The 25,871-nt window shown below is 48.5% G+C and overlaps 2 protein-coding genes across 2 annotated transcripts; both read left to right on the top strand.

Annotated features, from left to right (window-relative positions):
- The first annotated feature begins 850 nt into the window (after positions 1–850).
- On the top strand, positions 851–15,431 carry ZER1 (zyg-11 related cell cycle regulator). The gene is made up of 16 exons (XM_070955748.1): positions 851–924; positions 3,801–4,094; positions 4,207–4,357; positions 4,737–5,167; positions 6,292–6,468; positions 6,693–6,807; positions 7,478–7,624; positions 8,842–9,015; positions 10,192–10,407; positions 11,030–11,071; positions 11,603–11,722; positions 11,975–12,090; positions 12,655–12,843; positions 13,290–13,387; positions 13,724–13,826; positions 14,137–15,431. Exons 2-16 carry the CDS (start codon positions 3,937–3,939, stop codon positions 14,192–14,194), a joined length of 2,295 nt encoding a protein of 764 aa, XP_070811849.1. The 5' UTR covers positions 851–924; positions 3,801–3,936; the 3' UTR covers positions 14,195–15,431.
- Positions 15,432–19,284: 3,853 nt separating this feature from the next.
- On the top strand, positions 19,285–24,401 carry ZDHHC12 (zinc finger DHHC-type palmitoyltransferase 12). Its single transcript, XM_070955737.1, has 5 exons — positions 19,285–19,384; positions 20,413–20,552; positions 21,371–21,457; positions 22,851–23,017; positions 23,572–24,401. Exons 1-5 carry the CDS (start codon positions 19,285–19,287, stop codon positions 23,882–23,884), a joined length of 807 nt encoding a protein of 268 aa, XP_070811838.1. The 3' UTR covers positions 23,885–24,401.
- The last annotated feature ends 1,470 nt before the right edge of the window (positions 24,402–25,871 follow it).

The following is a 25,871-nucleotide window of genomic DNA, read 5'->3' as shown; positions in this document are numbered from 1 at the left end:
TATCCATGTCTATCTATTCTGTATCTATCAATCTATCCATTCAGTGTCTGTCTGTCTGTCTGTCTGTGCTGCTGCCCAAAATACACCCCTCCATACATCTGAAGGAGGAAGCGCTTGAAGAAACGCTTGTAAAGTGGGATCAAGCAAAAGGTACCTGGACTACTGCAAGGCGCTTTTAGGCAGGGCTGCCCTCGAAGACTGCTCAGACGGGGTCATGGGTGCGAAATGCAGCCTTGTCAGGGCAGATGGGGGCTTCTGGCCACACACCTAGGCTGACCTTCTCCTCCCCTTAAGAAAAAAAAAAAAACACCCTCTTTTCTCTTGAGGAAAAAAAAGGGGGAGGGGGGAATTGCCTAACACAATCCTGAGGCGGCCTTCCTTCCCTTGTAGGTAGCACCAGGATTCTCTAACAGCCCCATAATCCTTGTGGGGGTGGTGAGGATTATGAGCTCATTCCAAGGCAACTGCAGGGGTTGGACTACAACCCCCATCAGCCTCCTCCTCCCCACCCCCCAAAAAAAGCCCCCCACAAGGTGAGATGGGTTGCTTGGAGATGAAGTGCGGCGGAACTCCTCGCCGTCCGCCTCTGTTTCCCGGACTGGGGGAAGGCTTTTTTCGTTGCACCCCTAGGCACGCGAGGTGGGGGGGTGAGAGAGAAAGAGAGAGGGGGGGGAGATAGAAAGGCATGGCTGCCGGAAGTGACGCAGGGGTTTGTTGACAGCGGCGGCCGCTGCCAATGCCAGGGGAAAAAAAAAAGGAACGGGGAGAGCGGACCCCGGTGGGAACTGCGCTCTCTTTTTTTCTCTCTCTCTCTCTCTCTCTCTCCCCCCCGCCGGAAACGGAACCAGCCGCGAGGCGGAGCTTTGTTTCCCTCCCCCCCCAAAACTTACACCGCCCCCCCCCCCCAGCCAGGCGGGGAGTCCGGTGAGTGCGGGGGACGGGTGGTGGGGAGGGGGGAGGCGTCGCCGCAGCGCCGGGCTCCCCCTTGACGGCGCCGGAGGGGAAGGAAGCCCCGCCCCTCCTCCTCCTCCCCCCTCCCCCGCCTTCCCCAACCTGGCGCCCCCGGGATGGGTGTGTGGGGGTGAGTGGATGAAGACCCCCCCCCGTTGGTCCTGGGGAGGAGGAGGAGGATGGGAGTTGTAGTCCGGCACCTGCTGCTCCCCAGGTTGGCTGAGCCCGAAGGAGAAGCAGATCTGGTCTCTCTTGCTGGAAAGGGATCTGGTGGGATCTCTCGGGGGATTCTCAAGTTATGGGGGTCCCAAAGGTGCTTTCCTCCCCCTCCCCTTCCAAAGGCAGCTGGATTTTTGTCTTCAGTCCAATTTTGCCTTTTGGAAAAGAAAAAGAAAAAACAAAAAGACCCCAGCACCCTTGGGACAGTCACAGGGGTGAAATCCAGCAGGTTCTGACAGGTTCTGGAGAACCTGCAGTATCCTTCCCCTGGAGTGGGGTGGGAATGGGGATTTTGCAGTATCCTTCCCCCTGGAGTGGGGTGGGAATGGGGATTTTGCAATATCCTTCCCCTGGAGTGGGGAGGGAATGGAGATTTTGCAGTATCCTTCCCCCTGGAGTGGGGTGGGAATGGGGATTTTGCAGGATCCTTCCCCCCCAGTGGGGAGGGAATGGAGATTTTGCAGGATCCTTCCCCTGCCACGCCCACCAAGCCACGCCCACAGAACTGGTAGGGAAAAATTTTGGATTTCACCCCTGCCTTGAGACCCTCTGGTGAGATCCTTCAGTTGACAGTTGATATTGAATGCATGGGATGGATCTTTTTTCAGATCCGCCCCTTTTAAGGGTGGGAGGGGCTCTTTAGGTGGCTTTGCCCCTCCAGAATCCTAACAAATCCAGAAGACCATGGCAGCAATGCAGAAAAGCAGGACTTTTAAACGGGAGATCAATTCATCCAAGGAGGAAAACTGAAAATTAAAAAAAGAAAAAAACAACCCACCTCTCTATGCCCTTAAAAATAAGTGGGAGGGGGGCGTTATTGTAAGCGAACCCAGTAAGATGGGTTAGATCAGTGTTTTTCAACTGTCTGGGGAATCCTGGGTGTTGAAGCCCACCCACCCCTCTTAAAGTTGGCCTCCCCAGCCTCTCCTTAGAGGAGAAATTTCCTTTGACAGTTAGAACAATAATCCCGTGGAAGAATTTGCCTCCAGAAGATGTGATTGCTCCAACACTGGAAGTTTTGATTGCACAACCGTTTGTCTGAAACGGTATAGGATTTCCTGCCAGAGCAGGGGGTTGGACTAGAAGACCTCTAAGGTCCCTTCCAACTCTGCTATTCTGTTAATCTGTTAAACTGATAAGTTTGAAAAAAAAACTGAGTTAGATAGAGAAGTTGAATTTACCTGTGTGCAAGTCGTATTTTTCTTAGTTGGGCATCATCCACAGAATCCTCTTTTGAGATGTTGGAGTTTATATTTGGCACAACTTGCCTTGTTATTATCTTGTGATGTTGGGCCTTTGGCCGGGAGAATTGATGTAGAACACCCAATGTAAACTCATTTCACGTTTTCTTTTAACAAAATGATTCTCTGCGCCCTTAACTTAAAAGGCAGCCTTGATAATCACTGACATTTTATATGACTTTTTAACTTTCTGCATGCTTTGCTGTGATTAATGACCCGTAAAAGCCACCTTTGGCAGCGGTGATCGTAGTCCCATTTAACGCTAAGGATGGCTTCACACGACATACAAAATCCTTTTTTTTTTTCTTTTATACTACGATGTTGTATTAATTAAAATTCAGCTCCCTGAATTCATATCATACAGATTTGAAACTCTGGTGCCCTTGGTGCTTCTGAGCTTGGTTCTTTGCTTGCAAATGTTTTGTTATCCTAGGTAACATCAGTGCTAGTCAGTGTGGTTTTGGCTCCCTTTATATATACAATAGCTTGGCCTGCTAGTGTTGGTAAGGCTGTGGTTTTCTCCTTGATATTTTCCCTGATTAAGGTATGGTTTTCTGCTTGATTGTGCGTCTGGTGTTAATCCCTGCTTATCTGGCTGTTGTTTGCTGGAGAGCATGCATTCTGCTCTTTCTGTTTCCTTTGCTTTTCAATTGTCTCTTTTGAACGGTGGGTAAATGTGGTTTATCTCTATGTGCCTGTTGATAGCTGATTTCTCTGAGTGCTGGGCTTCTCAGAATTCTCTAGAATTTTGGGATTTGCTTGGTCTAGAATGCTCACAGTTTCTGTTATGAAACTATGGTTCAGTCCATCCATGCGTTGTGAGATTAAGGAGTTTTTCATCATTTCTTCTGACCACTAGTTAGTGTTCATGGATGCAATCTGCTAGTCTTCTGCCTGTGTGTCCTACATACATAAATTTTGGGCTCTGTTTTTTTTTTTTTTCTGGGGCTGCTGTGTCTTTTGGTTTACAAGCTGTTTTGGAGAGCTTTAGTTGGCTTGTGTCCCGTGGTTTATGCCATATGGTTGTAATAGTTTGGTGGATGTTTCTGAGACATTTTTGAAGTTTGGGAGTGTTACCCTTTTCGCATCTTGTGTCGGCCGTGCTGTAGTGGGTTGTGTAGTCAGGCACATTTTGATAAAGTCACGTGGACATTCATTGTGTTGGAAGACGTTGTGTAATTGGTCTATTTCTTTTTTCTGATGTTCTAGGTTGCTGCAGTGAGTTTGTACTCATCTGAAAAATGGTCTTCCACGGTTTCTCTTGTGGGAGGCTGAATGGTTACTTTGGTTTTTTTTAATGCTGCTGTAACTTCAAACGGTCACTGTAAGTGAACTGCTGTAAGTGGAGTACCTGTATTTTAACATTCTCTTTTTTGCTTTTGACCGTAGCTGCCTGGAAATATACTTCAAAGTCCGCTCAGAAATCTCTTTGGAGGGATATTCCAGGAAAACCCCAGAAGAAGAATTGCTAAGTTGACTTCACGTTCTTCTCCCTTCCCCTTTTCCCATCCTCCACTGCCCCAAGATGGCTTCCGACAGCCCAGAGTCGTTGATGAGTTTGTGCATAGATTATTGTCTTCACAACCTGGAAGGGACTCTCTGCTACCTGTTGGACAACGAGACTTTCCGCCTCCAGACAGATATTTTCCTTCCGAGCGAGATCTGTGACAGGCTGGTCAATGAGTAAGTTACAAATACTCACATTTCTCTCTAGGTTGCATCCACCCAGCTTCCGGTGGGTTGCCAAGATCCCCGCCTCTCTGCCTTGACGCCTGCTTGTCTCTTTCTTTCCTAGCTACGTGGACCTAGTAAATGCAGACACCTTGTTTGAACACAACGAAAACTTTTTTAGTCTCTTTTCGGATCCCCGGAACACTCGGCTCGCCCGCATCCACTTGCGGGGCGACATTGTCCAGGATCAAGACCTGGAGGCCATTCGGAAGCAAGTAAGGGTCCCATCCTTGCCCGTCGTATCGGAAATCTCTTTGTACCCCACCCCATTGCAAAGTGTGTCTGAGTTGAGAACGTTGGCTTCTGGTGATGAGAAACCAGGAGGGAACCTGAAGATTTTATCTGTGAGGTCCTTGGTGCTTCCTCCCCCAAGGCCGTCCTCATATTCCATTTCCCCCATCTATTGGATAACTGTGTTTGCATGGATGCTCCTTCTCTAGGCATGCTTCTTTGAAATCCTAGATTGGGTCTTCTGTAAGACATGACAGCCCCTTAAGAAGGCCTGGCTTGAGCCTAGGTAAGGAAGCAGTTCTTCCCTTCAGTCCCCAAGGTCTTCCGCACATCCCTTCACGCTCCCCTTTGCCTCGTTTGCAGGACCTGGTTGAGCTTTTCTTGACCAACTGTGAGAAGCTGACAGCCAAGAGCCTCCAGACCCTGGGCAGCTTCAGCCCCACCCTGGTGTCGCTCAGCCTCTTCGGCTGCACCAACTTCTTTTACGAAGAGGAGAACCCGGGCGGCTGCGAGGACGACTTCAACCCCACCCGGCAGGTCTTGGTGAAGGACTTCACTTTTGAAGGCTTCCGGCGCCTACGTTTCCTCAACCTGGGCCGATTGATTGAAGGGATCAACGTGGAAAGTCTCCTGCGGCCGCTGGCGTCCCTCACCGCCCTGGATCTCTCCGGGATCCAGCTCAACGACATCCACTTCCTGACCCAGTGGAAGGACAGCCTCGCCTCCTTAGTGCTGTACAATATGGATCTCTCCGAGGAGCACATTCAGGTGATAGCTCAGCTGCGGAAGCTCAGGTCAGTCTCTCTGAAAGAACTGCTGCGTTTTTGAGGTAGGGGAGGAGAGAAAAACAAGAAGAAAGAGAGAATGAAGAGCAAAACTTGAATAAACCAGGAATTGATAAACACCACAAAATGAAATAGGACAAGATCTTTAGATAAGGATTTCCAGCAAAAAGTAACTCTATGGCTCATATGCATCGTTTTATGACCTTTGCATGCGATCGTCATTAGAATCAGTACACATCCTGTGCCAGACATATTTTTTCTCCCCCCCTCTCCCCCCCCCCCCCCCCAGTCAGCTGCCATCTCATGCTTACTTGTGCTTCGTTACTATTCGGTGTCAGACTGCCATGAACTCTGGGGAGTGGGGGGGAAACGTAACGGGAAGACTTGGGGGAAATTGAAAGTAAGCGCTGAATCTCCTCCAGAGGCTGCTTCAAGGTCATCAGGCATACCAGCTGCCTACCAAGCTGTGCCTCGATTGTGAGAGCCATGGCCTAGGGCAGAGTTTCTAAACTTCGGCAGCCTTAAGATATCTAGACTTCAACTCCCAGAATTCCCCAGCCAAAGATGTATGGAGTCCACAAATCTCAAAAGTTGCTAAGGTTGGGAAACATTGGTCTATAATAACCCAAAATCAGAAGGAGTCTACTTAGTATATAACTACCACGTTTCACCAAAAATAAGACCCTGTCTTAAATTTTTTTGAATCCTGAAATAAGTGCTTGGCCTTATTGCCATGCACTCAAAAGCCCAATTGGGCTTATTATCAGGGGATGTCTTATTTTGGGGGAAACAGGGTATTAAGCTTTGTTGGCCAGCAAAGATACACGAAAGCTTGTGCCATTTAATAAATATTTAAGTTGGAAAACCCGACTCCTTCCCGAAAGTGCTTTTTCAAGAGGCAACTGGGCTCTCTTCGTTTTTCCTTGAGGACGTTTCGCTTCTCAGAAGCTTCTTCAGTTCTGAAGACCTTTTTCACATCTTCAGAAGTTCTTCAGAACGGAAGAAGCTTCTTGGATGAGAAGCGAAACGTCTTCAAGGAAAAACAAATGAAATCCAGATGCTTTTTTTGGAAAAGCACTCTTGAGACAACCGTGACCTGAATGACGGAGAAACTCCTTCCCATTTGCCTTCAGACATCTAGACATCTCCCGAGACTGCCTGTCCAGTTATTACAAATTCAAGCTGACTCGCAAAGTCCTGAATCTCTTCGTGGAGAATCTGATCAACCTGACTTCCCTGGATATCTCGGGTCACACCATGCTGGACAACTGCACCGTCGCCTGCTTGGATGAGAAAACAGACCAGACCAGGTGTGTTGGACAAGGCTGACCATAAGGGAGAAGGTATCCACAGAAGAGAATAATCTTTGCAGCTCGGGGTTGAACTGTGGCTCCTTGGTGCTTGCAGGCATTTCATGACCCACTATCTCCTGCCTCGGTCGGGGGTTGGACTGGAAGACCTCCAAGGTCCCTTCCATCCCTACGATGCTACATTCTTTGCACAGGCTGTTTATTTCTCCCGTTCGTTCTTTCAGCACCAACCCGGGGAAAAGCAGCATCGCCCCCTTCCGGAACCTGAAAAGACCCTTGCAGTTCTTGGGGCTGTTCGAGGTGTCTCTTTGCCACGTCACACATATCCCAGCTTACAAGGTAAAACCGAAGCCCAGCCAGGTGTGTGTTCTGACCTTAGAAAGTAAACAGCACAAACTTTACTCCCGGCAAACCTCTTTAATTCATACGGCTGTAAATCACTTTCATTTACAGTCCGCAAGACTTGATAAACAGTCTTTCAGAGGAAGGTTATCCACACCCACCTTATCTCACGTGGAACGCTGCCCAAAGAGCTAATTTCCAGACGCAGGGCAAGGCCAGACTTGGCACAGAGTCACAAAGAGAACTTTCAAATCTTGAATCGGCCGGATGAACTAATTGCTTCCTGCAAAAGCTCACGTCCCATTCGCTTCTCTTTTATGTCTTATGGGAGGGGCCAATCATCTCCAAGCCTTACTCCCAAGTCGACCCTGTTTCCTTAATGGTTCCTGTCTCCTGGCAGCTCTGCACATGCGCACACTGGGAACAGGTTCCCGCTGTTCTTCTGCCTTGCTGATGTCAGACTCTGGAGACTCCGGAGGCAGCAAAGAACTACCAGATGGCCTTGGCCCTTTCTCTGCCTCCGACTCAGAGCCCTCGTCCGAGCCTTCCCCAGAATCCAGGACTGGCCCACGTTCCTCCCCAACCTCCTCATTGTCCAAATCTGCTGCCAGTTCTTTGTTTGTCTCCTTCCCGGCCTCTGATCCGTCTCCTTTTTTAACCACACCAGGTGACCGGGGAGAAGAACGAAGAGCAGGTTCTGAACGCCATTGAGGCGTACACCGAACACCGGCCGGAAATGACATCGCGAGCCCTCAACATCCTCTTCGACATTGTGCGGATCGAGCGCTGCACCCAGCTCTTGAGAGCCCTAAAGGTGAGGGGGCTGCCACGGGGGAAGGGGCTCAGGTTCAGCCCAGTTGGAAGCCACCCCGACTCTCTCCTGAGATTTCCTTTCTTGAGAAAGAAAGAAAGTTACCAAGGAATTGGATTTATCATTATACTGGTAGATCTGCCATTTAGTGATCATTCAAAGTTACAACGTCGCTGGATAAAGTGAATTATGACCGTTTTTCAGAGTTACAACCTTTGAAGTATTTTCCCCCTCCATGATCATGTGATCAAAAGTCAGAGGCTTGGCAACTGATTCATGTTTATGACGGTTGCGGTGTCCCGAGGACCCGTGATTCCCTTTTGCGACCTTTTGACAAAGTGAATGGGGAAGGCGGATTCATTTAACCACCGGGTTACTAACTGAAGAACTTCAGCGATTCCCTGAACCGCTGTGTCTAGAAAGGCCGTAAAACGGGGCAAAACTCCCTTAACAGTTGTCTCATTTAACGACAGAAATGTTGGGCTCAATTGTAAGTCGAGGACTATCTGTTTTGGTTCAGCTTACTGGGGCAAAAATCAGATTTTTCCAGGCCTGTTTGAAGTCCAACCTGGATGACGACAATTTCATTTCCCAGGGGAGTTTTTTTCCACAGCTCAGGCAGTTTAATTATGTTTTCTTGCTTTATGTGCTATAAGGAAAATCCTGGAGAGCTGCCTCCTTATTTTTCTTTCTCCCCAATTCCCTTGGGCTAAAATGCAGCAGGTGCCAGACCTATCTGGCAAAATTATACTGACTTCCCAGCGCGCTTCCTTCTCCTCTTTCTTTTCCAACACCGGCTTTTCTTTCCCCCCCCAATCGCCCCCAGCCAAAAGGAGTACGAGTAATCCTCCACTTACAAACCCATTTGGGATCATAATTTCTGTTGCTGAACAAGCTGGTTCTTAAGTGAGTCGTGTCTGATTTTCTGACGTTTTATATCACAGTCGTGAAGCAAATTTGAGAGAATCACAAGGTCGTTAAGCTTGTCAGAACCTGTCTGGGAAGGTGGCGAATGGCAGGATGCTTCAAGGTCATAAATAAGGGCCAAATTTTTATCACATGACAGTGAGATGCTGCAACCGTTGTAAGTCTGAGGATTGGTTATAAGTCTGTTTTCTTTCTTTCTTTGGTGCCACTCAACGGATGTTCGTAAGTTGTAAGGCTATCCATCCAGAAGGGCAAAAGGCATGAAAATGACATCCTTTCTTCCGTTTCTGCAGCTGGTCATCACTGCCCTGAAATGTCACAAGTACGACAAGAATATCCAGGTGACGGGAAGCGCCGCCCTCTTCTACCTCACCAACTCCGAGTACCGCACGCAGCAGAGTACCCGGTTACGACAGCAGGTCATCCAGGTGGTGCTGAACGGGATGGAGTCCTACCAGGAGGTGACGGTGAGCGTCTTGTTCCTGTTTTTGCGTCTTTCTGGGTGTTTGGGATGCAGAATCTTCTACAGCCAAAAAACTTGTAGTTCCAGGACCTCTGAGTACCGCTGGGCTTTTGGGGAAGTCGTACTAGAAGCTTTTGAGTTTCAGGGGGAACGCTGGATATTTCTGCAGTTTTGTTAACTGAAGGCATTTGCAAATCCAGCAAATGAAAGAATGTCTAGTATAATTCTTTATCTGAATCATTTTCCATTTCTTGCTGCTGCTGCTGCTTCTTGTGCCCTGTCCGTCATCAGACGTTGGCGATCCTATTTTTATCAACAGCCGCACGAAAAAGTGCTGCTGAGTTTAGTCCAAACCGGTCCCTCAGATTTTGAAGCCATGATGTTCTCCTTCTGCCTGGACCTCATTTTAGGTCTCTTGATTGACATTCTACTATGCATTCACTGCCCTGGTGGCACAGTGGTTAGAATGCAGTATTGCAGGCTAACATTCCCAGGGATGGGGTGGGTCTTCCTTGCCCCCACCCCCCACCCCTGGTTTCCTTGAATTTGGCTCTTGTTCTTTTCTCTGCTTATTCCCTTGTTTGGCTCGCGCATGAGAAGCCTCACGCTCTGGAAAGCCAGGATTTTTTTCCCCCACGCCGATTTCTCTATTGTTCCTCAAGTCAACCACCCGACATCAGAGACCCCCCCGTGGGGGGTATTGGTTGTTTTTCACTCCTCCCAGACATACGATCACAACTGAGCCTGGAATTTCTGTGGCTGAGTGAAACATTTGTTAAGTGAATTTTTGACATCCCCCCCTTTTACGACCTTTCCTGGCACAGTTGTTAAGTGAGTCACTGCAGATCTTAAGTTACTAGCATAGTTGTTAAGTACGGTAATTCTGGCTTCACCATGGAAGGTCGCAAAGGGGAAATCCCCTTGGGACACTGCACCCTGTCAAAAATATGAGCCAATTTCCAAGCACCCAAAGTTTGATCACGTGACATGGGGATGCTGCAACGGTCATAAATTGGAAAACTGGACATAAGTCACTTTTTTCCTCTGCCGTTGTAACTTTGAATGGTCACTAAACGAACGGTTGTAAACCAAGGACCACCAACAAAGGTGGAAAGGATGGCGGCATCCCAAACCCCTGGTCGGTCTGGCTGGCTGGCTCATCCAGGTGTTTCGTCCACAGGTGCAACGGAACTGCTGCCTCACCTTGTGCAATTTTAGCATCCCTGAAGAGCTGGAATTCCAGTACCGAAGGGTCAACGAGCTGCTGCTCAACATCCTGAACCCGACGCGGCAGGACGAGTCCATCCAGCGCATCGCTGTGCATCTCTGCAACGCCCTGGTCTGCCAGGTGGACAACGACCACAAGGAGGCCGTCGGCCGGATGGGGTTCGTCATGGTGGGTTTGGCTGAAAATAATAATAATAATACTACTACTACTACTAATAATAATAATAGTAGTAGTAGTAGTAGTAGTAGTAACTGGAAAAAAATCACAAAATATCGCGACCTGGCCATTGAAACTACACGGCTATGGATGTAACATGTCACAGTGATACCCACTGTCATCGGGGCACTTGGTACCATGTCCAAGAATTTTATAAGGTACATCAGCAAATTGCAGCTTCCTGCAATCACACCAGCGGAACTGCAAAAAACTGCGCTACTCAGAACATGGTACATCTTAAGAAGGTCCTTGGTTGATCCCTAGGACGCTGGCAGCAACCCCTATCAACCATTAGCACCAGTCCATGGTATTTGTGATGCATTTTTAAATGTTCAGCTGACTGAGTTTCATGTTTAATGAATAAAAGAGAATAATTTATTATTTATTATTTATTAATTCAATTTGTATGCCGCCCCTTTCCGAAGACTCAGGGCGGCTCATAATAACTTTGTCATTGTACGTGTATACACAGTATACCCATACAACGAAATTCACTTAACACCCAAAGCCCAGGTCCAGCCCACCCCTCCCCCACCCCTCTGTAATTCAGTTCTTCGCTGTTTTCTTCCGACAGACCATGCTGAGGCTGATTCAGAAGAAATTGGGGGATAAAATAGTAAGTTTCGGATTTGCTGGTTTTATATCCCACCTCACCACCACCACCTGGAGCCAAGGGGAATACTCTGCCCTCCTGCCATCCATTCCCCCCCCCCCCGGGAGTTTGGCCAGACGGAGAGTGAGGGATGGTGTGAAGTTTCCCAGGACGCATTCATGGCTGAGAGGCTGTCTGGACTCTGCCCTTAACCCTTAGCAATAGCCATAGCCCTTAGACTTATATACCGCTTTACAGTGCTTTACAGCCCTCTCTAAGCGGTTTACAGAGTCAGCCACCAATGATTTTGGGTCCTCATTTTACCCAAAAGGGGTAAAAAAAAGGGGAAGGAAGGAAGGACAGTTGAGTCAACCTGGAGCCTGATGAGATTCGAACTGCCAAATTGCAGGCAGCCGGCAGGCAGCCGAAGTAGCCTGCAGTACTGCACTCTAACCACTGAGCCACTGCGGCTCATAGAGTGCAATACTGCAGTGTCACCACTGTGTTTTGTTCCTGGCCATGAACGTTGTTTTTCCTCTTCCTCGGCTCGGGCAGTGCGATCAGGTGATGGAGTTCTCCTGGAGCGCTTTGTGGAACATCACCGACGAAACGCCAAGCAACTGCGAGATGTTCCTGAACTACAGTGGGATGAAACTCTTCCTGGAGTGCTTGAAAGTGCGTGTCAAATTTCATTGGATTTCTTGGCTTCATTTTGGCAAGCGGGGGTGGTGGGGTGGTGGAGCCCCTTCCTTCATCCATCCATCCATCCGCTTAAAACTCACTTAACGGATGTCTCACTCAGCAACATAAATTCTGGGCTCCATTGTGGTCGTAAATGGAGGGCTTACCTGTTTAGGGTCCTATCATTCCGGAGCTTTCTGGGCTGCCGAGATTCCGTTCCTGATGGACTGGCTTTTTCCCCCGCAGGAGTTTCCGAACAAGCAGGAGCTGCACCGCAACATGCTGGGCCTTTTGGGAAACGTAGCCGAAGTCCAAGCTCTCCGTCCTCAGCTTATGACCTCCCAGTTCATCAGCGTCTTCAGGTGAACCTCCCCTCCCTGGCATCGTGGTGGTGAGGCGAATTTCATTGGCCTGCTCTTAATTTCTCTGGGGTACAGAGTCTCAAGTTACGACTGTGATTGAACCCGGCAATGATATTTATAAGTCATGATGGTCGTAAAGCGAATCACCAGATTTTTTTAAAAAATCTTTTTCAAAACAGTCGTAAAGCAAACGCCTTGATTTGCTCTGGCAAAACTCGTAAGTGGGGTGGCTGGAAGCGCCCAAAACCTGGTCATGTGAACACAGGGAGGGGGCCAAAGTCAGAGCTTTGAAACGGGGGTGTAAATAGCCTTTAGGGGGCTCCGTCAGAACTTCAGATTCACTAAGTGGCCGGTTGCAAGTTGCAGGCTGCCTGTATTTCAGTCCTGGAGTTTCCAAGCCACCCTGGGTGGACTTCGAGTGGGCAAAGTTGAAAAGGCTGATCTAGATGGCCTCTGGGGTCCCTTTTGGGCTGGGGGGATGGTGTTTTTTTTTTTTAAAGGGGTCCTAACCTCACACTGTTTGGGGACCGAAATCCTGACTCCTGGAACACGTTTCTGCGGCAGCAATTTATTAGACAGCGAAGCCGACGGGATCGAAGTGTCGTACAACGCCTGCGGGGTCCTTTCCCACATCATGTTTGACGGGCCAGAGGCCTGGCTGATCGCTGAGCCCAGCAGGGACCAGGTGGTGGACCGGATGTGGGCGGCCATTCAACGCTGGGACGTCAATTCCAGGCGGAACATTAACTACAGGTGAGCAGGCCGGCTGGATTCTCCTGGCTTGACTCTCTGCTCAGGCTTCTCTGCTCCTCAGGCCTTTGTGGTGTCCCTGCCTGCTTTGGAATAGAAAGATGTTGCTTGGGTTATTTTTCATTATTTATTTATTTGTCTCTCGTCTTTATTATTTTTATAAATAACTCCAAGAGGCCTCTCTCCTTCCCTCCTTCTCTTCCTTCCTTCCTCCCTCCTTTCCTTTCCTTCCTTTCCACCTGCCTACATTTCTCCCTCTCTCCCTCCCTTCTCTTCCTTCCTTTCCTTTCCTTTCCGTCTGCCTTCATTTCTCCCTCTCTCCCTCCTCTTGCTTCATTCCTTTTCTTCCTCCCTCCCTCCCTCCTTTCCTTACTTTCCACCTGCCTACATTCCTCCCTCCTGTCTTACCACCTTGATCTTAAATCTAGTTTTTGTGGTCATTCGCACAGGTCCTTTGAACCAATTCTGAGGCTCCTCCCTCAGTGGGTCTCCCCCGTCAGCCAACACTGGGCCACGTGGGCCCTTTACAACCTGGTCTCCGTGTACCGTAAGTCTCCTCCTTCCAGTGGTTTTTTTCTCTCCTGCCCCAGTTCCACCTTTTGAGCTCCTCCAAAGAACGACCACCCTCAAGAGCCAAAGAGCATTTTGGTAAAACGGCCCCTGTGGGATGGGCAGGAAGTGGGCCTCAGAGGTGCCTCTCCAAAGGGCTGCCTCGTGTTTGTGTTCCTTGCATGCCCCAAGGGAGCCACAGTGGAGGGGGCCTGGATCTGGCTGAGGGAGGGGGCATCTTACAAAGGGGGTTGGTTGGGGGGGAGATGCAGACCCAGTTTTTCAGATTGACCTCCAGCCCCTCACCACTTCCTCTTTCTCCCTACATCTCCAGCGGACAAATACTGCCCCCTGTTGATCAAAGAGGGGGGCCTTCAGCTCCTGCAGGACATGATTCAGATGGCATCAGCACGGCCAGAAACCCAGGCGATGGGAAGGTGAGCTCTCTTGCCCTCCCCTCCCTATTGACCCCTCCTCCTCCTCCTCCTCCTCTCTTCTCCTCTCTTCTCCTCCTGGCATTTCTTACCAGAGAACAGTGGGGAACTATGTTGTCAGTCCTCATCCATCACAGCTGGCAAAATTAAAAATTGCAGCTGGCCCCCTTTTTTCCCAAACCTTTCCGTCCTCCTGCAGTTTTGCCCCATTTCCTCTCCCTGCCCTAAAATAAGAAAAACTCCCCGCGGAGGCTATGCCAGTTGGCTGCGTCTTAAGCTCTCTCTCTCTCTCTCTCTCTTCCTCCCGTACCAGGAAAGTCATTGAACACTGCAATCACTTTACGGATGAGAACATGGACACCTCCAGATAGAGGCAGGTGTTGGAGTCCCAGGGGCAGCCCTCCTGCGCCTGCCTCCTCCCCAATTCACCTGTACATAGGTTGGACTGTCTCTTCTCACCAGCTTAGCTGTCGGAAGGAAGAAGCCCTTAGTGCGTGCTGGGCTGCGTTGGAAGTGTGCGTACCTGGACATTGTTAGGAAGACGAGAGAGGCTCAGGAAATGGGGGGAGGGAGGGGAAACGGGTTTTTTTTGTTTGTTTGTTTTTTTAGAGAAATCACACCTGAGCAGTTGTCTTTGAGGGACCATTTTTTTTTTTGCACACTACAATTGCTTCCCTTTAAAGGTGGAGTTTGAGATAGGAAAGGGGGGGGGAAGGGTGTTTAAAAAGTACTGATTGGTGTTTTCGTTTGTGTGTGTATGTGTGTGCGTGGGTGTGTGTATCATGACTGTGTGAAATGAAAATCCACGCTGTTCTGTATCTGTGGAGCTTTTTGACAAGAGCACGAAGGTCTCCTTGGAATCACAGAGCAGCCCTTCGGCTGAGAGCCGCTTCCCCTTTTGCAATGCCCCGGGGGGGGGGGGAGGCTAAAAGATTTAGGCACCGCAAAGCTGCTCATCCCAGGCCAGGAAGGACTGTGGGGCTGGGGATTATGGGTGCTGTCGACCCACCTGAATGGCATTGGAGTGCTCCGATCGGAACACTAAGGTGGAACGGGATGGCTTCGCTCTCTCTTTCGAAATCTCCCCTGTTTCCTTGCCAAAGCACCGAAGAAATTTGGGCCAGTTAATATTGAGGTAGGTCAAAAGCGATCTACCCTCCCTCTCCCCTTCAGATACAGCAGGAGACTTCAGTGCACGGCGTTGGTTGGCAGTTGCTTCGGGAGTTTTAAAAAGCAGGAGAGGGGGAAAAGAAAAAGCTCATCCTTAGTCAGTCCTGCAAATCCTTGAGGGTTAATGCTGTGACCGGACACTTTGGGTGCTGAGAAGGGGTTAAAGTGAGCAGTAGTTTCTCTGCAAAGGGTCAGGCGTGGAAATAAACCTGTTGTTCCGCTCTGGAGACAGGGCAGAGGTAGCTGCTCACTCCCTGGACGACACACGCGTGAGGTTGAGACTCTCGAGGCAAAGAGTCAAAAAAAACACGGCTCACTCTCTAGCCAGGAAAAAGCAGAATCTTCCTCTTAGCTTAAACTTTCTTTGGAAGCCGCTTGAATGTCTGGATCAGAAAAACCGAGACCTTGCAAAATGTAGATTAAAACTTGCAAAATTTAGATTCTTCCTTCCTTCCTTCCTTCCTTCCTTCCTTCCTTCCTTCCTTCCTTCCTTCCTTCCTTCCTTCCCTCCCTCCCGGGCTCCAGGAGGGAGTGCACAGCACGGCAGAATCTCCCAGAAGACGTCTTTAGGAACATCTCGGCGCTTGGTGGAGGGGGCCACCTTTAGACCGTATCGGTGACAAACCAAGGAAAGTTTGCCTAACTGGTTGCAAAACCAGGCTTACATGTATATATATATATATATATATATATATATATATATATATATATATATATATATATATATATATATATATATATATATATTTTAAAAAGTTTTAAGTCTGTAAAAATGCCCCTCCTTCTATAACGCGGGCTTCCTTTAATCCCCACATGGAAGAAGGCCTGTTTTCAGTTCAAATGTGCAATCCGACATGTAATTTTTCTGTTCGGCCATCCTTTTTAAAATATATTCGGAAGTGGGAGTTGAAGGAGTAGATGGTCTCCGAGGCCCCTTCCCATGTCCTGATTTTATGCAGTTGTTGATTGATTCCTCGTCAACCACCGAGGTTACATAATCAACTAGGGTTTCTTAAATTGGACAGCGGGCTGGAGAATGAGATGCAACAGCAAATGTCCGAGTTCCAGTTTGTTCTCCTGCCTTGGATTTGAGCTCCTGGGAAAGAGAAGCTAGCAAAAGAGATGGGAGGGCAGCGTGGGGCAGAAGGCCCTGGGTTTAATCCCAGGTGTACCTCTAAACCTGGCCTTAAATCTCAGGGGGGGTATTCCCCCTCCCATCAAGCCTGGAACAGTTTTTGCCTGCTTGCCCATTTAGTGACGGACACATTTTAAACCGTAGCATTAATGCTGCAGCTGCTGCTATTACTACTTTGGATAAGCTGAATGTGCAAAATGCTTTTTGGAAAAGAACCAGAGGTTTTTGATCAGGGGTTGAGGGGGCCTTGGTGCTCTCTCGGCTTGGTTGTTTTCTTGCAGACGTTTCACCACCCAACTAAGTAATATCATCAAGGTTGGAAGGGAATGGGTTTGTTCTCTCCTCCTTCCAGCACTGAAGACGTTATCTAGTTTGGGTAATGAAAACATCTGCAGGAAAACAGCCAACTCAGGGAGCACCAAGGGCCCCTCGTTTCAACCCTGAGTTTTAAATATTCTCTTTTATTGATGGGTTTCTAAGCAAAGACAGACAGGAGAGGTTGGGGAAGAAGTGAAAAGGAAATGGACAGATTCCGACTCTTTGCAGTGTGTGGCCTTCAGATAAGCTTCCCCCCCAAAAAAGTCCCTGATTTGCTTGCATTTTATTTCAAATCAACACACAGGCCTTCCTGAATAAATAAAATTAGGCCGTGCCAGCTGCGAAGCCGGACGTTCCCCCAGCAAATCTCAGATTTGCGCTGCATGATCCAAACCTCTGACTAGAACATGGTGCTAAAATAGTTCCCAATTTCTCTTATTTCAAGTTCCTTTCCTTGGAAGGCACTTCGGCTGTTTTTGGAGTTAGAATATTCCAAGAAATTGGAATAATACCTAATTAGGAAGTTTTTAAAATAATTCCTGGCCTGGGAAGCATGATGGGTACGGCTATCCCACACATCTGGTGGGCACCAAGTTGGAGAACAACGCTGTGGAGGATTGTTGGCTCCATCTTCAGCAGGCCAAAAAGCATAGATGATCTTAAGGAAGCCCACTATATTTGCATATTCCAGCTCTCCTCCGCAACTGCCATGGGATCAGACTTGGAAGTTATTCGCAAATTCCTGAGGTAGTTTATGACATTTTGAGCTGAGTCTTCCTTTGACTGGAGTCAACAGAAGACATCTTCAGGAGAGGTCTTCTCACAACTTCTGGGGCCCAGAAAACATCTGGCATAGAAAAATCCACCCCAAAATTCTCCTTTTCATACAGTTCTCCTAATGGTGCCCTCAAATTTATCAGTTTTATCAATTTATCTATTTTTCCTTCTGGATAGATAGACGCTCCCTGTAAATATTATATTCCTTTTTAGAGCAAGAGTCATGGTGAAACCTTCTCGCGAGTGCAAGGCAGAAGGAATTGATTCCTGGTGACCTTATTGATAAAGGGAATTTGAGCCATTAGTTCAGGGACGGCAATTTCCCAGATAGGTGGACTCTACGAGTCCCAGAATTCCCGTCAGCATAGCCATCCCTGAGAATTCTGGGAGTTGAAGTCCATTCGCCTTCAATCAGCAACAGTTGAGAAACACTACATGGGTTGGGTGTCAGTTGGTGGAAGGAGCAACAGGGCTTAATGTTTGTAAGCCACCCAGAGTTGCCTCGCGGCGAGATTGGCGGCAAACTAATGAATAAAATTAGGAAACCTGACTTTGTGAGGACCTAAGAAAGGAGAATTATTTGTGCGTCTTCCTCCCGAGTCCGAAGAAAGGCAGACTGTGATGGGATTTTTAGAAGAAAAATAAATCCTGAATTTTCCTTGGCCTGGAAAAACGCATCTTAAGGTGTGGACTTGTTAGATCTCCCAGGAGGGAGGTGGACTTTATTTCCTTGTCTTCAGAAGAAAGAATGGAAAACGGACTGGAGCTGCTTAACAGAGATGGGGAAAGTCATAAAGAGAAGGCATCATTTGCTGCTTGGATTTGAAGCTTCTGCAGATGATGCCATAACAGAAATGTGGAAAAAGCTGTTTGAAAATCCTTTGTAAATTTAACTAAGCTAATTTCCCTATCCTCTCCACTTTGAAGAGCCTTTCCTTGGTCCTATATCTGTGACGCAAAGGTTTTTATTCTTGGACGGTTATTAATTCTTCCGTTTGCTGTTATATGTCATCAATAAACGAGGAAAATGATTATTGTCTTGGGCTCATTGTGAATACGTTGGTTGCTGTATAATATAATCTTCTGCATTTATCTGCAAGGAAAGTTGGCCTTTCACCAATATATGTTTACCTTTAAAATAAAACTTAATTTTACCAAGGATGAAGGATTTAAGAGGTTTTTCTCCCTGGTTTTGGTTTGGCTGGAGGAAAACAGATCAAATGGAGGGAGGGCTCTTCCTTTTTGCTAGGTAGGGTGTATGGTTTGTTAAATACTTTTAAAAAAAATTGCTAATAAAAAGTCAAATTTCTCCTGGGGCTTTTTAAAGAATGTGAAATGGGAAGGCGTTGATGGCATAGGGGTTTCTGTCTCCAAAACAAAGAGAATTGGGTTTAGCAGAAAACCATTTGAAATGACAACCATGTCTGAATAACGTATGGGAGTGCAAATTATCTCCAGTGTGTTTCCAAAAGACATTTGGAGATGGGCGTTTTGCATGGCATTTCTGGAAAGGGAGAAATCGCCACTACGTTGAGATGGCCAGTGAGTTTTGTGCAAGGAATGAGCTCGTCATTCTCTTTGCACTCAATGGGGTTGGACTAGATGACCTTACCAGTTCCTGATGATAGGACGACACCTTTGTGAACCCTCGATGGCGAATTTTAATTTTTTTTAAAAAAAATCCCACCTTTATTTCACCATAATTGGTAACTCAAGACAGCCAATCTTCTTAATGCTTGTTCCTCCTGTTTTCTCACTTAACAACAACCCTGTGAGGTGGGATCCTCTCCCCACTGCGGAGGATGCCCACTCCCATAATCCTCGCCCGCGGGGGGATTTATAGGAGTCGGAGCCCACCCCGATCCCTCCCCCCGCCCCGAGGTCTTTCTTGCAAAAGAGAACTTGCAACATTCCGAGCCTCCCCAGCCAATCAGCGCGCGGCGTTCCCGGACACGCCTTTTCTCTGTCTTGTGGCCCGCCAATCCCGTCCTCCAGCCGGCGGGGGCGGGGCTTCCGCGCTTCCGCTTTGGGCAACTTAGTAGCCGCGGGTCGGCGGGGAGGATGCGGCCGGGGGCGCCCGCGGGCGGCGGGTGGGCGGTGCGGGCGGCGCAGACGGGGCTCAGCTGGGGCGTCACGGTGGGGCTTTTCCTGCACGACACAGGTGAGACCCTTCCCCCCCAGTGCTGGGGGAGGGGGTTGATTCGGGGGCCCCAGCAGGAAGATTTGGGGGAATGCCCGGGAGATCGCGCGCGCGGGGGGGTCTCCTCGCCAAACCAAGCCACGGGGGAGCAATCGTGGTTTGTTGAGCGTAAGCCACGATCTAGGTAGCCACGGTCTGTTCCCTCCACCCTAAGCGGCCGCCCAAGAATCGGCACGATTGTGCCAACCTTGGGACGGGTTAGTGCAAAGTGCACGCGTGTTTCTCGTTCTTCCTTTTTTTTGTTTGGACAAAACGCGTCTGAGTTTTCTCACACTCGGACCTGCCTGGATGAAAAGAGGTTCCGGGGCTCGTGGGCATCTCTGGGCGTGCTTTAAACCAGAGTTTGTGCTCTGATCTGGCAATGGGCATCGCGCCTTCTGCGAAAGGGGCACCTGTGTTCCTCGTTTAAGGGGGGCTTAGTGGTTGTGTGAACCTGGTCTGGGAGCATCTAATCGGTCCGGAGGTGCTTTTCCAGTTTCTGAGGTTGTTTTATCCTGCCTGTTTATTTCTGTCATCCTGACAGTGAAGGGGGGGAGCCTTTTGGGCCATTATATTGAATGAACTGGAGTGATTTCTAATAATTTGAAGACGAGACCCCCTCTCAAAGGAACCGTCAGCCCTTTAAGGGAGGCCGTCTCAAGAGACAGATACTGCAAGATTCCAGGATTCCACTCTTACTGTTCTAGAACAGAAACTTCATTGTTTTTAAAGAAATATTTTATGGTTTGACATTTCTTCAGGCAAGATTGCCGTGATGGGGGAAAACAGGAGGAGGAAGAACTATTCGGCTTGTTTGCTGCCTTGTTTATAAAAATAATAAAGGCGGGATTAAAAAAAATTAAATCTATAATAGTGCTAATAAAATCAGAAAATAATATACAGAGTGGTGATTAAAATGAGAGACGTTTGAAGAAACTAAAAATGCCCTCCATAAAGTATCAATCCTATAACACATGAATCGTGATTTCCAATTTGATTTCCTCTTCCAGATCTCCGGAGGCAGCTTGAGCAGGGAGAACTCCTCCGACCTCTTTTGTTCATCTTGCTGGTTCTCTCTTCCGTTGTCCTGTATTTTGTTGTGTCCCTCATGAATCCGGGATACGTAGAGGACGACAGCGGGGATGAGAAGGTGGGTTGATCCCGCAAGGGAAAACTGGGAACACTTCAGGGGCTGTTGGGAATTTAAAGCAGTGATGGGATTCAGCCGGTTCGGGAAAACTGTTTTGTTAAATTGCTGGCTGTCCTCTCCCCTCCCCTTCCAGGAGTCCCCACGCGCCCCATTTTTGCTCCGAGATAAGTGCAGGGAGGCCTACTAGGCCCAAAACGGGGCATGGGGGGTGCGGTGCACCCCCCTGTGGCTTGATTTTGCTCCCAGGGGGGTGGCAGGAGGCCGAGTGTTTCCTGTCACACCCCCTGGCCACGCCCACCATGGCCACACCCACCCAGCCAGTCCTTAGGGCAGAGAAACAGTTGTCAAAATTATTTGAATCCCATCACTGGTTTAAAGGGCATGAAATTGAAACCCTCGATGGAGGCAGAGCAGAGGGCTACACACAATCCTCACATATACGACCTTCGCAGGCGTGTAAAGCGAGGGAAAACTGAAGACGGGTCCATCACAGCTTCACTTAGGGACTGTTTCACTTAAGTGACAGAATTTCCAGTCTCCAGCATTCGTTTTACGACCACTGCGAAAAGACGGTAAAATCTGGTCAGTCATAGGGGTGACCCGTTTTATGACGGTCGTGAGTTACAACCAGAATCGGCTGACTGCATCATGGTAGTAAGTTGAAGAGAACTTGTACATCGACTGTCTTATTCTTTTTTTCCTTTTTTTAGTCCTGATTTACCTAAAGGTGTGTTTTCAAAAAAGAGACGTGGGGATTAATAGGTAAGCACTGAGTCGGTTCATTTTTTGCTCAAGATTATTTGATATAATTCTGATAGGACTCAATGGCCGGAGAAGAGAAAGCCAAAACGTTCTCCGAAGCTCCCAACGTTCGTCTCAGGCGGTGTGGATACTGCATGGTGAAGGTAGGTCTTGGTTTCCTGGGGAAATTGCTTGAGAGAGACCATAGATAGAATCGCAGGATAATAGGGATGGAAGGGACCTTGGAGGTCATCTAGTCCAACCCCCTGCTCAAGCAGAAAACCCTACACCAGTCCAGACAAATGTTGTCCAATCTCTTTTTAGAAACTTCCAGTGTTGGAGCACTCACAACTTCTGGTGGCAAGTTGTTCCACTGATTAATGGTTCTCACTGTCAGGAAGATTTCTCCTTAGTTCTAAGTTGCTTCTCTCCTTGATTCGTTTCCACCCGTTGCTTCTTGTCCTGCTTTCAGGTGCTTTGGAGAATAGCTTGGCTCCCTCTTCTTTGGGGCAGCCCCTGAGATATTGGAACATACTTCTATCACGTCTCCCCTAGTCCTCCTTTTCATCAAACTGGACACACCCAGTTCCTGCAACCGTTCTTCTTTATATGTTTTAGCCTCCAGTCCCCTAATCCTCTTTTTTGCTAGCTTCTCTGCACTCTTTCTAGAGTCTCCACATCTTTTTTGTATCGTGGTGACCACTTTGAATGTTGGCAGGGCATGGCAATGGGCCCTCGAGAAGACCCCAGGAGTTCCACTCACGGAACAGACTTCACTGCTTCCTAATTGAACAGGTGGACTTTGAAGGGTCTTGGGTGCCCTCCGAGCTTGGTGGTTTTCTTGCGGACATTTCATGACCCAAACTAGGTAGCTGTCAGACTTCGATGCTATCTCAAAATAAATGAATTTCCAAACTGCCAATCTTTAAGGAAATCTTTTCTTTAATTGAGCACAGCCACCAGATCATGACTCGATGTGGACAAGACTGACCTTTTGCCCCCCAATCCCTCCCTTTCCGATCCCCAATTATCTGCTTCTCATTGGCTATCTTCCAAGTCACTCCACTGACTTCTTGTCTCGTCATTTCACAGGAATGTCCCCCCTCCCTTCATTTCCACGATGACCCAGCTTTAAAGAGATTTAGCAGGCAAAAGTTCAGGGCTTATCTCTCTCCTCTCTATGCCAGTGGTGAGACGCTGACAGTAGCATCACTAGCACTGATGACGTTCCCTAGTTGGGTCATGAAACATCTGCAAGAAAACCACCAAGCTCGGAGGGCACCCGGGACCCCACATCTCAACCCTGAGCTACAAACGTTCTCCTTTGTAGGTGGAATTTCCCCCACGATTTCTGATGCTGAGGTGTTTACGGGTGGGGAAAAACAGAGTCAAGAGTAGGACTTGGCCATAGAATGTAAGGGTTTGAAGGGATTCTGAAGATCATCCAGTCTGACCCCACCCCCAACCTGCCTCTGACTGATGGCCATCCAGGCTATGTTGAAAGGCCTTCAGTGATGGTGAGACGAGTGTGAGAGAACACCTTTTGCCATCTTGCAGCAACCTTTGCGAGCCAAGCATTGCCAGGCGTGCCAGCTGTGCGTCCGCCGCTATGACCATCACTGTCCTTGGATTGAAAACTGCATCGGGGAAAGGAATCACCCGTTTTTCGTCCTCTACTTGGGGGTGCAGCTCGCCGTCCTGCTCTGGGCTCTGCAGGTGGCTTGGTGAGTAATGGGCATGACAGCCGTGGGAATCAGGGACCCTTGTGCTGGGTCTGAAGAGGGAACGGTGGCATCTCTTCTGTGGTTCGTCAAAATCAGGTTGTTCCCGTCCACGGCGCCCTCCACTCCAATGACACAAACGAAGCTTTTGCGTTAAGAGCAGGGGTGTCCAATCTCAGCAACTTTTTAAGACTTGTGGACTTCAACTCCCAGAATTCCCCAGGCAGTTATGCGGTTGTTAAGATAGTCACACAATTGTTAAGTCAGTCTGGCTTCCCCATTGACTTTGCTCATCAGAAGCTCGCAAAGGGGGATCACGTGACTTGGGGGACAATGCAACAGGCAGATGTACATGCCAGTTGCCAAGCATCCGAATGTGGATCATGTGATCACAGGGATGCTAGGATGGTCCCAAGTCACCTTTTTTTTAGTACTGTTGTAACTTTGAATGGTCACTAAGCGAACTATTGTAAATCAAGCACTAGCAATATTCCAACAGTCATTCCCAAATTCCCTTTTTTTTTTCTTTCTTTCTTTCTCTCTCTCCTCTTCAAAAGGTCCGGCCTGAACTTCCAGTCATTTTCCTGGCTCTGGCTCCAGTGCCACCTGCTCCTCCTCCTCTCCTTCCTCCTCCTCCTCATCTGCACTGTGATTGCGACGCTGCTGCTGGGCTCCCACCTCTACCTCGTCTCCTGCAACACCACCACCTGGGAATTCATGTCCCGCCATCGCATTTCCTACTTGAAACACTGCAAGGTGGAGAACCCCTTTGACCAGGGCGTCCTGCTCAACCTCTGGAGGTTCTTCTGCGCCTGTCGCCTGATGGCCTGGGAGAAACTCTACCCTTCAGAGGAAAGCGAGTTGGTGTGAGGGCCAGGAGGGTTTCGAGAGACGGATCGGACCGACTGGGTCTAAAGTCACAACGGAAGCTTTGGAGATGATGCCGAAGCACCAGGTCTCTCTTCACCACGACTAGGAGAAGGACTTCTTTTTACCTCTTCTAACCAAATAACTAAAATCTGACGGGTCGTGTTGGGGTGAGCCGATGGAGGACCCTAACCCTAATAATGGGAGGTTCAGCTTTGAGAGTTGGAGATACAGAGATCTGGGCAGCTGCTGCGAAGAAGAACCGAAGGAAGCCTACAGGAGGAAGAAGGAAATGCAGGCAGCCAAAGATGAAGCTGCTTTTGAAACGTCACAAGGCGGGTTTTGGCCACATGTTCGTATCGAATTGAGGCCGGAGAGATGGACGCTCCTTGAAAGCCGAGCTTAAGGCTTTGCTAAGTAACAAGGCAGCTTCACAGCCGGCCGTGAGGTTTAAGAGCTTAAGAAAAAATGATTTTAATCCAACACTAATTTTAATAAAAAGACCAAAGCTTGCATCAAAGGATGTGGTTTTGTTGGCTCGGGGTGGGGCGTGTGCCAAGAGATGGGAGGGTGGGGCTTAAACATGGGCGGGGCCTGAGACAGTCATTTTCCCATGTCCAATTTTGTTCCTTAACAAAACAAAAACTTTGGTGAAAAGAAAAAGGGGCTCTTCAGTATCTTGTACTACGGTTCCTATCATCCACATCAGGATTGGAGATACCAGGTAGCCCAGGACATGGATTTGCAACTGCGGGGGGGGGGGGGACTTTCCTGCCTCTTGCAGACGCTCAATCACGCTAGCAGGATTTCCCCATTTTAGAAAACATGCCCTTCTTTCTTATTGAAATGAGTTTAATTTTAAATTAATTCAATCACAGTGAATGACTGAAAGGCGAGACACATTTTGCATCGAGTTTCCTCTCTTCTCTCTCCTGTCCCTCCCTCTGAACAGGAGGGCATTTGCATCCCATTCCTGATGTGGAGAGGAAAGAAAAAATACAATTCTCATAAATTCACTCTATCGCCCCCAAAAGTGACATCTCCGGAGGCGAAGCAGACAGGGAAACTGAGGCAGCCGAGGCCTGACGGAGGGACCGTCTTGAAAGAGAGGCATTGTGCGCCCTGGGCTGAGTCCGGGAACAAGGAAAAGGGCTGTCTTTGTTTCCAAAGCCACAGGAAGAACAGAAACTCACTTTGTTCACAACCAACACTGGACATCTCTTGCAGTCGTCTGCGGGAGGATAGAGTTCGAATTCCACGCCAATCGGAGCGTGCGTTCTGCCTGCCGATCATTCCGCCTCCTGCCTAACCGGAGGTCCCATATGGATAGAGACAGCTTGGCCAGATGTGCAGAGTTTCCAGCTGTGGGACCCAATGGGATGGGGGAGCAGATTTCCCCCCTCCAGGGCTGGGGGTTGCAGGCGAGGCCAAGAGATCCGAGTGGGTCAAATACTTCATCCTTTAAATCATAAAGTCTCCAAACTTGGCCATTTTTAAGACTTGTGGACGGGGAATTCTGGGAGTCTTAAAAGTGACCAAGATGGGAGATCTCTGCTTTAGGTCAGTATTTCTCAACCTGGACAACTTTAAAATGGGTGGATTTCAACTCCCAGAATTCCCAAAGCAGTCTGGGAGGGAATTCTGGGAGTTGAGGCCCACCCATCTTAAAGTTGTCAAGCTTGAGAAAGATCTACTTAGTGCAAACTACACCCTACTATATCCCCTACCTTTTTTGAGAGCCAGGTTCCTTCCTTCGTCCGGTCGGAGTCGACTCATCGCAAAATGCAGACAAGAAACAATCCGGAGTTTCATTCATACACGTCTAAAAATGGTATTAGGTTTTCCTTGGAGGGTTCTGGGCCCACTAGAAAGCATCTTTGAAGGGCTGGAGAAGAGACGAGGTTCCCAAACAGACAGCTATCGTCCTCGTCCTGCTTTTTGGATGCTCCATCTTGTCTTGATGGAGGAGACCAAGCAAAACAGTCCTGGA

Source organism: Pituophis catenifer, unplaced genomic scaffold (assembly GCF_029215685.1).
Source record: "Pituophis catenifer annectens isolate HBS135680 unplaced genomic scaffold, rPitCat1.0.hap2 SCAF_17, whole genome shotgun sequence".
Classification (NCBI taxonomy): domain Eukaryota; kingdom Metazoa; phylum Chordata; class Lepidosauria; order Squamata; family Colubridae; genus Pituophis; species Pituophis catenifer.
Note: the sequence above shows the minus strand (reverse complement) of the source record. Positions and strands in the feature narration are given on the sequence as shown.

Coding starts and splice junctions, on each gene's coding strand:
- ZDHHC12 (XM_070955737.1), top strand. CDS start 19,285: ATGCGGCCGGGGGCGCCCGCGGGCGGCGGGTGGGCGGTGCGGGCGGCG. Junction 19,385..20,412: donor GCTTTTCCTGCACGACACAG/GTGAGACCCTTC, acceptor TTCCTCTTCCAG/ATCTCCGGAGGCAGCTTGAG. Junction 23,018..23,571: donor TGGGCTCTGCAGGTGGCTTG/GTGAGTAATGGG, acceptor CCTCTTCAAAAG/GTCCGGCCTGAACTTCCAGT.
- ZER1 (XM_070955748.1), top strand. CDS start 3,937: ATGGCTTCCGACAGCCCAGAGTCGTTGATGAGTTTGTGCATAGATTAT. Junction 7,625..8,841: donor AGCTCTTGAGAGCCCTAAAG/GTGAGGGGGCTG, acceptor CCGTTTCTGCAG/CTGGTCATCACTGCCCTGAA. Junction 13,827..14,136: donor GAAACCCAGGCGATGGGAAG/GTGAGCTCTCTT, acceptor CTCCCGTACCAG/GAAAGTCATTGAACACTGCA.